The 14,778-nt window shown below is 46.0% G+C and overlaps 1 protein-coding gene across 22 annotated transcripts in view; it reads left to right on the top strand.

Annotated features, from left to right (window-relative positions):
• The window catches only part of RALGPS1 (Ral GEF with PH domain and SH3 binding motif 1), a 302,499-nt gene that overhangs the window by 99,233 nt on the left and 188,488 nt on the right, over nt 1-14,778 (top strand). For all 22 annotated transcript variants that reach the window (XR_011255489.1, XM_069582375.1, XM_069582374.1 and 19 more), the window contains one exon: nt 1,470-1,553. Coding sequence is in view for 21 of the 22 variants with exons in the window: in XM_069582375.1 (XP_069438476.1) it covers nt 1,470-1,553 (84 nt within the window). In the remaining variant the exon portion in view is untranslated. The remainder of the gene's footprint in view (nt 1-1,469; nt 1,554-14,778) is intronic.

Genomic DNA, 14,778 nt, shown 5'->3' with positions numbered 1-14,778 from the left:
TGGAAAGAAACCCAGATAGACATTTCAGAACAAGGAGAATCATGGTAAACAGAGGTAAACTCTGCAGCTCAGACTCATGTCTACCTGAGAAAAGAAGGGGGGCAGAAGGGGAGCCAAGGCTTCCCTAGTCGCTCAGCTGGCAAAGAATCCGCCTGCAATGCAGGAGAGTCCGGTTAGATTCCTGGGTCGGGAAGATCCGCTGGAGAAGGGATAGGCTACTCCAGTATTCTTGGGTTTCCCTGGTTGCTCAACTGGTAAAGAATCTGCCTGCCATGCGGGAGACCTGGGTTCGATCCCTGGGTTGGGAACATTCCCTGGAGAAGGGGATGGCTACCAAATTAATGGACTTCTCTGGTAGCTCAGCTGGTAAAGAATCCTCCTGTAATGCAGGAGACCTGGGTTTGATCTCTGGGTTGGGAAGAGCTGTTGGAGAAGGGATAGGTTACCCACTGCAGTGTTCTTAGGCTTCCCTGGTGGCTCAGCTGACAAAGAATCCACCTGCAATGCAAGAGATTCCGGTTAGATTCCTGGGTTGGAAAGATCCCCTGCAGAAGAGAATGGTGAATGGCTACCCACTCCAGTATTCTGGCCTGGAGAATTCCATGGACTGTATAGTCCATGGGGTTGCAGAGTTGGACACGACTGAGTGATTTTCAGAGCATTCATTCAGGAGGATGAGTAGTGCTGAGCCCTCTTCTTCTTTATTAAAACTGATATGGTGAAAATTCTGTGAGGTAAAAAGTGAGGCTTCCTGTCCCCTGCCCACACATAGGGGGGGTTCTTGGTACCAACCTCACTGATAGGTAATATTTAGGTCATTTGATTCTTCAAATTATAATGCTAAACCTGCTAGGAAAAAAGAGACAAGGCTCCTGAAAAAGATATTAAGGGCACCTCTCCTCCTGCCCCCCTTTGCTTGTGTGAGAGAGAGGAGAGGCCAGCTTCAGGAAAGAATCCAAGGTCATCCAAAAGCTTCTCTGATAGCAATGGGCTTGGCCTGGAATGTTCCCTAATTCCAGGAATGGAGGATGTCCCTGGGCCAATGAGAATCTTCAGCCAGATTTTAAGTTAGCCCTGGGAGGGGATGGTGAATCCTGCTTATTATAACATTATACCCTCTATCAGACAGTCTGCATTAAGAAGGGACTTCTAGTCCCAGGGAGCTGGCAGAGTGGCCTTGTGGGGTTGAGAATAATTTGGGCACAGAAGTCCCGAGAGATGTGGCTGAGGTTGTAGAGATAAGTAACCTGCTTCTCACCCTCGCCTCTGGGGGGGTCCCAGGATGCCCCTCTACCTGTGGACCCAGCCCCTTTCTCTAGAGGAGGAGGAGATTCTTCCCCACCCTGGGAGGGCACAGATGGCCAAGGTTCAGCCCTTCCCCACCTCTGGGCCCACCTTCCAGGTAGATGCCCGTCTGTATTTGCATCCTCATTGGAATCACTGTTTGAAATTGACTCTGTGCTTCCTAGGAACTAGCCAGCTGTGGATGGAGTAAGAAGGAGAAACATAGTCTCGCCCCCAACGTCGTGGCCTTTACCCGGAGGTTTAACCAGGTAAGAACACCCCATGCACGTGCGTGTGCAGATAGTAATCTGTTGTCCCCCGTAGGCTGGGAGCCCCTCCAGGCTTCGCTCCCAGGCACTGGCCCCAGTCCAAACCCCTCTTCCTGAACCCCCCACCTTCATCCATGCTTGTGCCATCACAGTCCTTTTTCACACAACAGATGGAATTGAACACATCTTTTCTGTATCTAAATCATTTCGGTGGCTTTCAGTTCCACTGAAGCTAAGGTTCTCCAGGCATCCTTAATGTGCCCTGCAAGGTCCTGCATGGTGGGTCTGGCTTCTGGCCTCCCCTCTACTCTGTGGGCTTTGGCCTTCCTGGCCTCCCTCCTCTTTCCTGCTTCATCACGTCTCAGTCCCATGAGGCCCCCATCCGTGCTGTTCTCCCTGTTCAGCTCCTAACCTGATCTCAGCCAGAATGTCACCCTCTCCAGGAGTCTTCCGTGAATCCCAGCCGGTGTCAGGGCTGCCTGTCATGTGTCCCCTCATTGCGCCTCTGCGTCTCCGTGTAGCCCTTTCCCCGTCTGGCCGCACTTTGTGTAGCTCTTTAGACTCCATCTTCCTGGCCAGTCTGCGGGCTCCATGAGGGCAGGAACTGTGTTTGTCTTGTTCATCTCTGTTTCCCCTACCACCTTACTGAGTGTCAGCTGTATTCAGTAAGTATGTGTAGCGTGAAAGAATGAGGTGCTCAATAAATGCTCCTTGAATTCAATTTCTTTGAATTCCTGATGACCTGGTCACTGGCCCCACCCATGCTACTACTACAGACCAGAGAGGCTTACTCAGAACCTTTGCTCCAGGTATGAAGCTGCATCCCCACCTAAAGGAATGTTATCAAGGACTTGGACCAACTGAGCCGGGGGGTTGGGAGGGTGGCGGGCTTCTGATTGCTCAGACAGACCTGCCAGAACATGATCTTTGGTAGAAAGTACCCTGCAAGACCTCCTTGAATAGACCAAACCTCCAAATGGGGCTGTTGACAGCCTTTTCTCTTTGTTCTGTTTCTCTGGTTTCAAATGAGGACAGTGGCCTAGAGGTTGCACAGCATATGTGACTGGAGCCCGGAGTGTTGGGCCTGGGTTCCCTTTGGGCCTTCCCTCCAGCTGGGCCATCCCTCTCGGAAATGCCGGGTGCTATGCATCACCATTATTCAGCCTCTCCAGCCTCAGCTGGCTACCTCCCCAAGCACAGCGGGAGCCCTCAAAGAGGCACCAGCTTGTAGTCAGCTGATCAGGGCTGGAGTTCGCGTTACCATTGTTTTATGAGATACAGTAGGAACTACGGAAGGCCTAGCTACATCTGCGGTAGGGACTGTACATCGTTTGTTTTGAAAAGAGAAATTCTGAAGCCTTTTGTGTTTTGTTTTTTTTTTACTCTTTATTTTCAAAATCTTTTCCTTTTCAACTGAGCTTAGTCTTTTAAAAACAACCAGATGTGTACACACTATCAGGGGATTCATAGTTTCCTTAGCAAAACTATTTGGGAGCCAGCCGAGTCCCACCTCTGATCAGCCACAGCGCTCCGGGAGGAGGGCCACTGGGGGCTCTGATGTAATCTGCTTTGCACGCGGAGGCCAGGTCAGCTTGGCAAAGAGCAGCGCGGCTTGTTCTGCGAACAGTTGTTTCGTGTCCAGCTCGGACCAAGCGGGTGAAGCAAGCCAGAAGTAAAGCTGCCTTTTCCCAAACAGGATGCTCTGAGAGATGGTCTTCCTGCCGGCCTGTGAGCCACTTAGAGAGCAGTTCCTAGACGAAGCCCTGGTACCAGCTCTGGCTTGAAAACTGGCCCACGGCCTGGCTGTCAGCCACCAGAGCTGCTTTTCCTGAGATGAACTGATTGGTATCCATCCCCTCCTGGCCGACTTTCATATGTGTCAACCAGGCTGCTCATCAGACTCCAGCTAAAGGCAAGCAGGTCACGTACCTCTCTGAGCCTGTTTCCTTATCTGCGAATGAAAATCATGGTAGTACTCACTTTGCACAGTTGTTTCAAACATTAAATGAGATGATCTAGGTAGAGCTCTTAGCGCAGTGTCTGTGTCTAGTAGGCATCCAAGCATTTTTTGGCCAGGGTGGGAAAGAAGAAAGATTAGCTGAGTGGAAGGAGGTTGCTGGGGAATCTGAGGCTCCCTGTGGCCAAACCAGAGCCAGTGCTCTGGTCAGTCCTGGAGGACGTGGCTACTCCTCCATGGGGCCTGCGTCCCTTAGCATTTGTTTATGGAATGGCTGGGACGGAAGGGCTGGGCTGAGTTCCCCAGGGGTCTGTTATGGGCCAGGCCTGTGCCTTGGCCCCAGGGAGTTCATCGTAAAGCCAGAAGTTCTCAACCCTTTTTGAATCATGGGTTTTTTTGTTGTTGTTGAGAATCTGATGTATCACCTATGAACCTGCCCTTAGACAAATAGACACATGTATACATTTGCATTTAAGTGAGTGCATTTAAGTTAAGTGACTGGATTTTCTGCTGGCCCTTCAAAGCCCCCGAGTTTTTGCATGAATACTTTAGAGGACAGCAGTCTGAGAAGCTGTGGTTGCATGGAATCCAGCAGACCTGAGTGTGCATCTTAGCTGTGCGACCTGTTACCGGTATGATCTTGGCTTGTCTTTCAGCCTCTGACCTTCCTCATCGTATATGAAATAGGAAGAATCATTTCAAGTGGTTTTTGAAGATCAGATGAGAATCATGGATGTAAAAGGTTTAGCTCAGCACCTGACACACAGTAAACTAATAGAATTAGCTCTAAAACAGGTGGTAGCGTCATGAGCGGAGAAGGCAGTGGCACCCCACTCCAGCACTCTTGCCTGGAAAATCCCACCAACAGAGGAGCCTGGTGGGCTGCAGTCCATAGGGTCACGAAGAGTCGAACACGACTGAGTGACTTCGCTTTGACTTTTCACTTTCACGCATCGGAGAAGGAAATGGCGACCCACTCCAGTATTCTTGCCTGGAGAATCCCAGGGACAGGGGAGCCTGGTGGGCTGCCGTCTATGGGGTCGCACAGAGTCAGACATGACTGAAGTGACTTAGCAGCAGCAGTAGCAGCAGTAGTGTCATGGGAACTACAGGCTGAAAGGAAGGTTAGCTTTGGGCCCAAGTGCTGGCGGTAGGGTGGGAATTGTGTCCTGAAGATGAAGAATGTGGAAGAGATGGACAGGGAATTGGGAGAACTTGGTTCCAGTCCGGTCTCTGCTGCTAACCTGTTCTGAGGCCTGGACAAGTCCACGTGTGGGTCATAAGATGCTTACATATTAGCGGGGGCTGGACAGGGCAGAGGGTCTCAATGCTTTGCCCAGGAGGGTGGCTTTCACTCTGCTCAGGATATATACACATAGCTCCTCATGACGGAAGCCCCTGCTGGCTCATGGAACAAACCCAGGGAGAGGCTAGACTCCATGTGTTTTTGGGGGACCTCAGGCAATACTTCTGTCTTCCACCTGGAGGTCCCGCTTTCCTCTGCACTGGCCCCCGACAAGCAGCCTCCTCCTTTCTGGTTCTGAGACGGCGTTCGGCAGCTCCCTGTGAGGGCAACTCCCGCAGAAAAGACCTGCCTCTTTTCCATTCCATGTCCTGGACTTGAGACTCTGGGGACGATGGCCCGGGTTTGGATCCTCTGCTGTGCACCCTGACCTCATGGCCCCAACAGGAAACACGAGGCTCTGTCTGGCCAAGTCTCAGAAGCAGGCCTTCCGGTGGAGGCGGGTAGGGGTCTGGGTGGCAGGGAGTGAGACTGGAGGACTGGCAGTTCCTCCAGGAAAGTCGGTGCTCGGGCAGGAAGTGGCTGAGAGTGATGGCAGGGCCCCCGCAGACCTTCTTGCCTCTGGCACTCTTCCTGCTCGGAGCTTTCGTGCTGATACCCCAGCACTCTTGTAACTGCCCCCTTCCCCCCTGCCCCCAACTCCCGTCATCAGCCTAACCCCTGAATGTTCCCACTCCTTCTTGGCTTTAATCAAGACTCTTTAAAAAAAAAAAAAGTTTATTGAGCACTTAGGCTGAACTCACCTGAGTTAGACACTGTACTGAGCATTTAACCTGCATTTGATTCTGTTTTCACAAAGCCCAGTGAGGCTGATATTTTAAACCCATTTTATGAATGAGAAAGCTGAGATTCTAGAAAATGAAATAACTTGCTCAAAGTCACATAACTGATGAGTTTCTCTGTTGAAAAGCCTCCCCCATTTTTATGAACATGACTCCAGTGGATCCCCCTGGTTCTTCCAGACCTCATTTATCACAGAGCTGGGAGGCAGTGTTAGTATTTTCCCTTCCAAAAGCTACCTCCAAACAACTGTTCTTTCCTCATTGTATAAATCCGCTTTCATCTGAGGCTCATTGCTTCTAGTTACATTCATTTATTTATTTAATAGACATTGACTGAGCACGCCCCAGGCTCTGTCTTTGGTCCAGGGTTGTCAATAGTAAACTAGATTTAGCCCTTGCTCACAGTCTAAATGGGGAGACAGAAGTAATGGAGGGGCTGACAGTCCAGGGGAATCAGCATTAGGATGGGAAAACCAGAGGAGAGGTGTGGGCAGTTGGAAGGGAGGCCAGGAGACTGGATCGGAGTCTGTCCCATTCATCCAGGTGAAGAATAGAGATGTGAAGTGGCCGGACTCAACAGAATATTGAGACCAAATGGTAGCTCTCGGTGATTGATGAGACGTGGAGGGAGATGACAGGGAGGTGCAAGGAGGGGCCCTTTGGTCCTTGGCAGCATCTCTCTTTGAGATAGTGAGCACAGAGGAGGAGCAGCTGTGAGGGAGGAGATGAAAAGGGTTTGGACGTATGAGTTCAGCTGTGCAGCAGGTATCAGATGTTTGCGTCTGGGAGTCAGGGGAAAGATCCAGCATGGAGATGCAGATATTGAATCAGCTGCAAACGAAGCACAGGAGTGGATGAGATCACCCTGGGAGCAAGAGAAGCCCCTGTGAGAGCTGAGAACGAGCAGCCGGGGACGAGAAGATCCTCCAGAAAAGGTGCTGTTTAGAAATCAGGGTCTCAAGGATATGGGGATGCTACAGAATGGGTCAGTTAAAAAGACTGGAAAGAAAGTCTTAGCAGCACAGCGGTGGTGAGCTCAGCAGGAGCTGTTTTGTGGGGATGTGAAATAGAAGCTGGGCTGTAGCAGGCTGAGCCGTAGGAGGTGTGAGGGAATGGAGAGAGCAGATGTAGGCGATGCTCCCATTGAGAAAGATGAGGAGTGGCTGGAGGGGCTGGACGTTCAGGGAGGTGGTAATAGTCCTTTTTTCTTTTCAGCGGAAAGAGCCTTGGGGATGTTCTTATTTTGAATGGAAGGAGCCAGTAGACCAGGAAAGATTAAAGATAAGAAGAGAGCAGGTATACATAATGAAGTGAAGTTCCAGCAAAGGTGGGAGAGGCCGGGACCTGGGCACTCTGCGTTATAAAAGGCGAGTCTGCAGAAAGGAAAGATACAGACACAGGTCTGCTTGTAGGTGTGGTGTGAGGAGGTTCTGTGGCTCCTCTTTCCTCCATGGAATTGGAGATGAAGCTGGGACACAGCAGGGAATCTTGAGGGGGTTGGGGAAAGCTTGAAAAAACCATTCCAGGGAAAAGAGAAAACTGACCCTGGAAATATAAAAGACTCATGAGTAGAGCCAGTGGACCAGATGAAATAGAGATTGTAGCTTTTAAAGTGGCCCCAGGGCATGAGGGTAGATGATTTTATTCTAGTTGCACTTTGCAGCCAAAAGAAAGGGGCACAGGAAGGTAAGTGGTTAGATCCATCCACAGTTAGCAAAGCAGATTCTTTTTGAAGGACCACAGGGCAAGGGACTGAAGTGACAAATGATAGAGGATCTGTCTGCTTTTAAGGAGGGAGGGGTTGCCAGGGACTCCAGAGTCTGGCAAGAGGGAAGAGTGGGCACAGGGGTGGGGGTGGACTCAAGGAGAAAGTAAGGACTAGAAGGTTTAAAGGTTATGGCCTGAGACCGGAACTTCAGGTCTCTGATGCAGGGCAGTCCTTGGTAATTAGGAGAAGAATGTGACTGGAGTGGTGGGTGCTAATAGCTGCCAAAACGATAACGTGACCTTGAGGCCATGGTCTCAAGGTGATGGTCTCAGGTGATGCTGAAGTTGCCCAAAGAATAAGGCAGGATTTGCTGTGGAGAGGAAGGCGGTGGTCCAGATGCTGATCTACCTGCTAGCATTAAAGGTTCACTTCTCCAGATTCTGAAAAAAAGGGGACGCATATGTATGTAGCCTTTTCAGACTATCTTTTCACTCAGCCACATGCATTTAAGATCCATTCATGCATTTTTATGGCTTGATGGCTTTTCTTTTTAAGTGAGTCCTATTCAGTGTTTGAATTTACCAGTTTGTCTATCCATTCATCTATCAAAGGACTTCCACTTTTTGATAATTATGAATAAAAATGCTATAAACATTTGCATGTTGGTTTTTTTTTTTTGGTGTGTGGACATAAGACTTTAAATAAACTGGGTAAATACCTAGGAGTACAGTTACTGGATCATGTCTGTACCATTTTGCATTCTCACCAGCAATGAAGGAAAGCTCGTGTTGCGTCATATTCTTACCAGTAATTGGTGTTGTCGTTTTTTAAAAAATTTGAATTAAAAGTTTAAACTAGAATGGCTCAGTTCTAATAACTGTGTGATAATCCCACTTTCCTATGCTTTATCCAGCCACTCCTAGACCGTTATGTCTGGACCTTGGCACCCCATGTGAAGACTGGGGTGTCACAGTGATCAGAGGGTCGGAGGGTGAGGGGAAAGAAAGCATGTTATACAAGGATCAGAGGAAGGATCTAGGAATGTGAAGGCTTGGAGAGGACGTAATTAAGGGGTTCTTATGGGGAAATGGACTGAATAGAACCTGTGGGGCCTAATCAGTAAGTGCAGGGAGCAAGGGATAGAAGTGGGTAGGTGGTTGCTTTCTCCTGATACAGGGTGGTTCCCTGCCCATGGAGGCTCAGGCAGAGACCAGACAGTGTTTTATTGCAGTACCAGGAATCCAGTGGTGGGGGCAGGGAGAGGCTGGGACCTCTGCTTTCCCATCTTACTCCAGGTTTCTAAGGAAACCATGAGTGGGCTTATTGAGAAATTTGTAGCAAAAGTCACTTTCTTGTAAGAAAGGATAGCATTCTAAAACCTGGATTTTTTTTTACTTTATGCTTTGATTGTTTTCATTTGTGGTTGATTAGCTAAAGCTCTCTGTGTTCATAACTGTTCTGCTTTATTCACTTCTAATACTGTTGTGAAAATTCCCCGGGGATATCTTAGTCCCCAGTGCCTTAACTCCAGTGCTAGCTCTACCACCAAAACAGTGATCCTGATCGTAATAGCTTATGTGTTTTACAAGCTTGCTAGCACCATGACCAAGAGGCATTTATTCCATGTGTGCATGGACTGATTCAGCAGTTGAAAATGAGTTAATGTAATCCACTGTTTTAACAGGCTAAAGAAGAAAAAGCATAACATCTTATCAGTCGACCCAAAAAAAGCATTTAACGAAATTCAGCATGTATTCATAATACAAAAAAACTCTCAGCAAATCAGGAATAGAGGGGCAACTTCCTCAATTTGATAAAAGACATCTACAGAAAATCCTGCAGCTGACATCATACTTAACATTAAGACACTCGATGCTTTCCCTTTAAGATTGGACGTGCTCTCTCACCACTTCCATTTAACATTGAACTGGAAGTCCTTGCTAGTGCAGTAAGACAAGGGAATAAAAAGATACTTAGACTGAAAAGGAAGAACTAAAACTGTCTTTATTCAAAGATGACATGATTAGGACTTCCCTGGAGGTCCAGTGGTAAAGAACTCACCTCGCAACGCAGGGTACCCTGGTCAGGGAACTAAAATCCCACGTGCCTTGGAGCACCTAAGCCCACATGCTGCAGCTGCTGAGCCATTTTGACGACGATCTGTGCTGCAGCTAAGACCCCACGCAACCAAAATGAGTAAATAAGGATGACATGATTATCTGTGCAGAAAATCCCAAAGGCGTCTATTTTTAAAACTTCTGGAACCACAGTGAGTATACCAAGGATTCAGGGCACAAGATCAATATAAAAGCTTTTCTGTATACCAGCAATGAGGAATTGGAATTTGAAATTGAAAAATAACACCACCATTTACAGTAGTGTGTGCACACACACGCACAAGGAATACTTAGGTATAACTCTAACAAAGTATGTACAGGTTCTATATGCGAAAAACTGAAAAATCCTAATGAAGTCAAAGTAGACTGAAATAGATATTCTGTCTTCATATATTAGAAGACACATTACCAAGATGTCGGTTTGTTCCAGCTTGATCTGTAGACTCAATTCAACTCCAGTCAAAATCCCAGTAAGACGGGCTTCCCTGGTGACTCAGTGCTGAAGAATCCACCTGCCGACACCAGAGACACAGGTTTGATCCTTGACCTGGGAAGATCCCACAGGCCATGGAGCAGCTAAGCCTGTATGCTGCAACTATGGAGCCCGTGCTCTGAAGCCCAGGAGCCACTACTGAGCCTGCACGCCTTAGAGATGGTGCTCTGCAATGAGAGAGGCCCCCACAAAAAGAGAGTAGCCCCTGCTCTCCACAGCTAGAGAAAAGCCTGAGCGGCACCAAAGACCCAGCACAGCCAGCAGTGGATAAATAAGTAAACTTATCTTTTAAAAATCCCAGCAAGCTATTTCATGTGCTGTGTGCCGTGCTCAGCTGCTCAGTCGTGTCCAACTCTTTGTGACCCCACGGACCGTAGCCCGCCAGGCTTCTCTGTCCACAGCATTCTCCAGGCAAGAATCCTGGAGTGGATTGCCATGCCCTCCTCCAGGGCATCTTCCCAACCCAGGGATTGAACCCCAGTCTCCTGAGACTATTTCATAAATATCAACAAGCTGATTCTAAAGTTTATATGGAAAGGCTAAAGCCTTAGAATAACCAGAAAAAGAACAAAGTTGGAGGACTCACTCTGCTTAATTTCAGGACTGCTTGTAAAGTTATAGTAATTGAGACAGTATGGTACTGGCAAAAGAATAGACACCTAGGTTGATAGAATAGAGAGCCCAGAACTAGACCCAGACAAATATAGGCAACTGACCTTTGACAAATGCATGAGGGCAGTTAATGGAGAAAGGGTAATTTCTTGAACAAATACTACTGAAATAGTTGGAAGTATTTTTTTGTGTTTGAAAAAATGAACCTGCAAGACTTTAGGCCTTCCATAAAAATTAAATAAAAATTGACCGTAAACCTAAATGTAAAACATAGAACTATAAAACTTAAACATAGAAGAAAATCTACATGACTGTTGGTGATGAATTATTAGATATAACATCAAAGCACAGTCCATAAAAGAAAAGAATTGGCAAGCTGGGCTTTATTAAAATTAAAATCTTATATTTCGCAAAAGACACAGTTAGGAGAATTAAAAGACAAAGCACAGCCTGGGGAAAATATTCGTGAAACACATATATAATAAGACTTGAATCCAAAATATATTCTTAAAACTCAACAATAAGAAAGTAACCCAATTAAAAAATGGGTCAAAGATCTGAATAAATACTTCACCAAAGAAGATATACCGAAGGCAAATAAGCATATGAAAAGATGCTCAGCATTATTTGCCATTGGGAAAATGGCAAACACTACAACCTTTTAGAATGCCTGAAATACAAAAAGAAAAAAATCCTCCAAACCAAAACAAAACAAACTCACCAAACCTGACAATACCAATTCTTGGCAAGTGTTTGGAGCAATATAAACTCGCATTTGCTGCTGGTGGGAATGAAAAAATGGTACACTCCAGCAATTGCATTCTTCGATATTTATCCAGTTTATTTGGAATCTTAAGTCTACCTATACACATACATGCAGATACACACAGTTGGTTATAGCAGCTTTATTTGTAAAGGTCTTATACTGAAAGTAAGGTGTCCCTCAGTAGGTTAAAGGATAGACAGATTGGTAAATTCATACAATGGAATAAATAGTATTCATTCCAAAAAAAAAGGAAAGAATACACTCTCAAGCCATAGAAAGACAGGGAAGAACCTTAAATACATATTACAAGCCGAAAGAAGCCAGTCTGGGGAATGCCCTGGAGGCCTAGTGGTTAGGACTTTGTGCTTTCACTGCCTAGGGCACAGGAACTAACATCTTGCAAGTAGCCCGATGTGGCCAAAAGAAGAAAGAAAAATAGTCTGAGGAGGTAACATACATGTGATTACCTGCCCCATTTTTTAAAAAAAGTTTGGGAAAATGTTGAAAAAAATTCTGCAAAAGGTAAAACCGTAGAGATGGTAAGCAGATCAGTGTTTGCCAGAGGCGTGAGCAGAGGAGAGGGTTGAGTAAGTGAAGAACAGGAAAGTTTTTTAGGATGGTGAAACTGCTCTGTATGATGCTGTATGCTGGATACACGCCGCTGTGCGTCCGTGGAGACCCATAGAGCTTGACAGCACTAAGAGTAAACCTTAGTGTACGCAGATATTAGAAAATTCATTGTGGAGATTGCCGGGTCCTAGGATGGAGTGGAGAACATGGCGCATGAGCCTGACTGGATTATAAATGTTTGAAACAACCACGCTGAGAAGGGTGAGGGGAAAGGTGCGCGCCTGAGAAACTCTGGAATTGAAGGGAGCCTGAGAGACTAAAGGTGAAAGGACCTGTATGTGGTCTTAACTCTAGTGAAGATGTTTCCCAAGTGGGGATGGGCAACCATTCTGAAACCATTATGCATGGACCCTGGAACTGAGCAGTTAAGAAGCTGGGTGGCAGATGGCAGGAACCAGGTTTCTCCCACCTGCTGGAGTGGGAAGGTACAGGCAAACAGGTGGGGAAGGCTAGAATGATCCATATGGAGATGGATTAGAGTTGGAGACATTAGTGTATACTCATTTAGTTTAGTATAGATACAGATGGTTAGATATAGAAATGTTTATAGGTATGCGTATATACAAGAGTTAGTGCGTGCACAGGCACGCACGCACACACATGCACACACACACACACACATCTCCTTGCTCTGCCATCTGAGAGGACCTAGAAACAGTGATATCTCAGTAGCTCAAGCATATATGCTCCCAGATCTTGGTTTCTAATTCCATTATCTAATAAAAGGAGCCAAGGCTTCTTGGAGAAATGGCTGGTTTCAGACTGGGGCAAGAAATGTACAGGATGAACCTGTAGCATTTTTTAAAGTTAATTATTTAGTTAATTCATTTTTGGCTGGTTGGGTCTTTGTGGCTGCGCTCTGGCTTTCTTTAGTTGCTGTGAGCGGGGACTATTTTCCAGTTGTGGTGCACAGGCTTTGTTGCCCGACAGCACATGGGATCTTCCCAGACCAGGAATCAAACCCATGTCCCCTGCATTGGCAGGCAGATTCCTCACCACTGCACCACCAGGGAAGTCCCGTTATATCTTGTAGTTGCTGAGAGTGAAAAAGTGCTCAAACAAACCAACCAACCACTGCTGAGGGCATGGCGAAGCCAGCTGTCAGTAGCTGAAGCTGAAATGGCTTTGAGTATGAAATAAATAACAAAGCATCATAACCCAAAAGTATAAAATAAATATTCATGAGCCCCTTTAAACAAATGATGGAATAAATAAATGGAGGTGACTAGACAAACCTCCTATGCAGAAGAATTCCAAATAATCCTTGTAGATAAACTGTCTCCTTCCTTCCATAACAACTTCCTTCCAAAGTATAAGGTGACGGTGTTATTTATGCAACCTACTCCCTATTGATGGGCCTGTTCCTTTGCTTTATAAACAGTACTTCGGCGAACCGGCATGCACATATCCCTTTACATTTCTATATGTTTGTAAGATAAATATTCTAGGGAGAATATAACTTTAACGGCTTGAGAGACGTGTTCAAGTTGTTCTTCAAAATGGCCCTTTAAGTTTTATAACCTCTCTCCTAAACAATGTATGAGAGCACCAGTTTCTCCACACTCTTGGCACACTGTATGACTCACAAAGGGGTAATGCATTCACTTTGATATAAGAGACCTTTTACTAACCAAGAGTTAGAGGACAAGTGTCCCGATAGAAAGGTGGCTGAAGGACCAGAGCACGTAGCTCACAGGCAGAGAGTACAAATGGCTGAAAAATGTTTGCAACAAAAAGCTGAGGAAAAAAGTGCAAGAAAAAAAAGTTAACTGAGGAGTCATGAAAGAAATGTAGAATTCGGGCAGTAAGATGTTAGTTTGTCCACTACATTAGTAAAGAAAAAAAAGAACCATAATAACTGGTATTGGCTTGTATAAGGGAACACAACTCTGCTCCAACTTTGATGGATCAACAAAATAAACCTTGTGGAGGCCAATACATACTTCTGGGAAAATGTACACATATTTTAATTCACCCCACCTTGAAAGAATTTATCCTCAGATCTTCATTAAAAATGTATAAAGATATATGTATAATTATACGTGTGTGTGTGTGTATCTATCACAGCAAAAGAATTCGAAATAAGCTACCCAGCAGTATGAGGTTCCTTAGTGATGAGACATCCCTGAGATGAGTCACTTGGCAGCTACTAAAATAAAAATGTCAATATTTTTTTTCTTCATTTATTTTGCATTTTTAAAAATTTCATGTATTTATTTATCTTTGGCTGTGCTGGGTCTTCATTGCTGCACCCAGGCTCTCTCAGGTTACAGGGAGCAGGCTTCTCATTGTGGTGGCCTCTCTTACTGTGGAGCACGGGCCGTAGGGCATGCTGTCTTGGCAGTTGTGGTGCCCGGGCTTAGTTGCCCATGGCATGTGGTATCTTCCCAGACCAGGGATCGAACCTGTGTCCTCTGCACTGGCAGGTGAATTCTTAACCACTGGACCACCAGGGAAGTCCTTGGTATTCTTATTTGCTTATAAAAATCCTTGAGATAGTATGATTAATATATACCAGTTTAATTGAAAAAGAGAAACAGGTTCTATGACTAGAAGGACATATGTTCTAAGACTAGACAAACATATGTTCTGAGACGTGACATACACGTGTTCCAAGAAGGACACATATCACAGTGTTTATAACAGGGGGTCTGTGTGTGAGAACGATCTTGCGAATGACTTCTGTCTTTTGTGCTTATCTCTGTCCCTTTGTTTTCTGTATTAAGCTTCTCTTAAATTTTGTAGTTAGAAAACAGAATTATAACAGTTTAAAACTATGCTGATTCTCCCTTTGAAATGCCCTTCTCTTTCGCCTCTTCCCTCCATCTCCTGCAGCATGGCCCTAGCTCAAACCTGC

Source organism: Ovis canadensis, chromosome 3, assembly GCF_042477335.2.
Source record: "Ovis canadensis isolate MfBH-ARS-UI-01 breed Bighorn chromosome 3, ARS-UI_OviCan_v2, whole genome shotgun sequence".
Lineage (NCBI taxonomy): Eukaryota > Metazoa > Chordata > Mammalia > Artiodactyla > Bovidae > Ovis > Ovis canadensis.
Note: the sequence above shows the minus strand (reverse complement) of the source record. Positions and strands in the feature narration are given on the sequence as shown.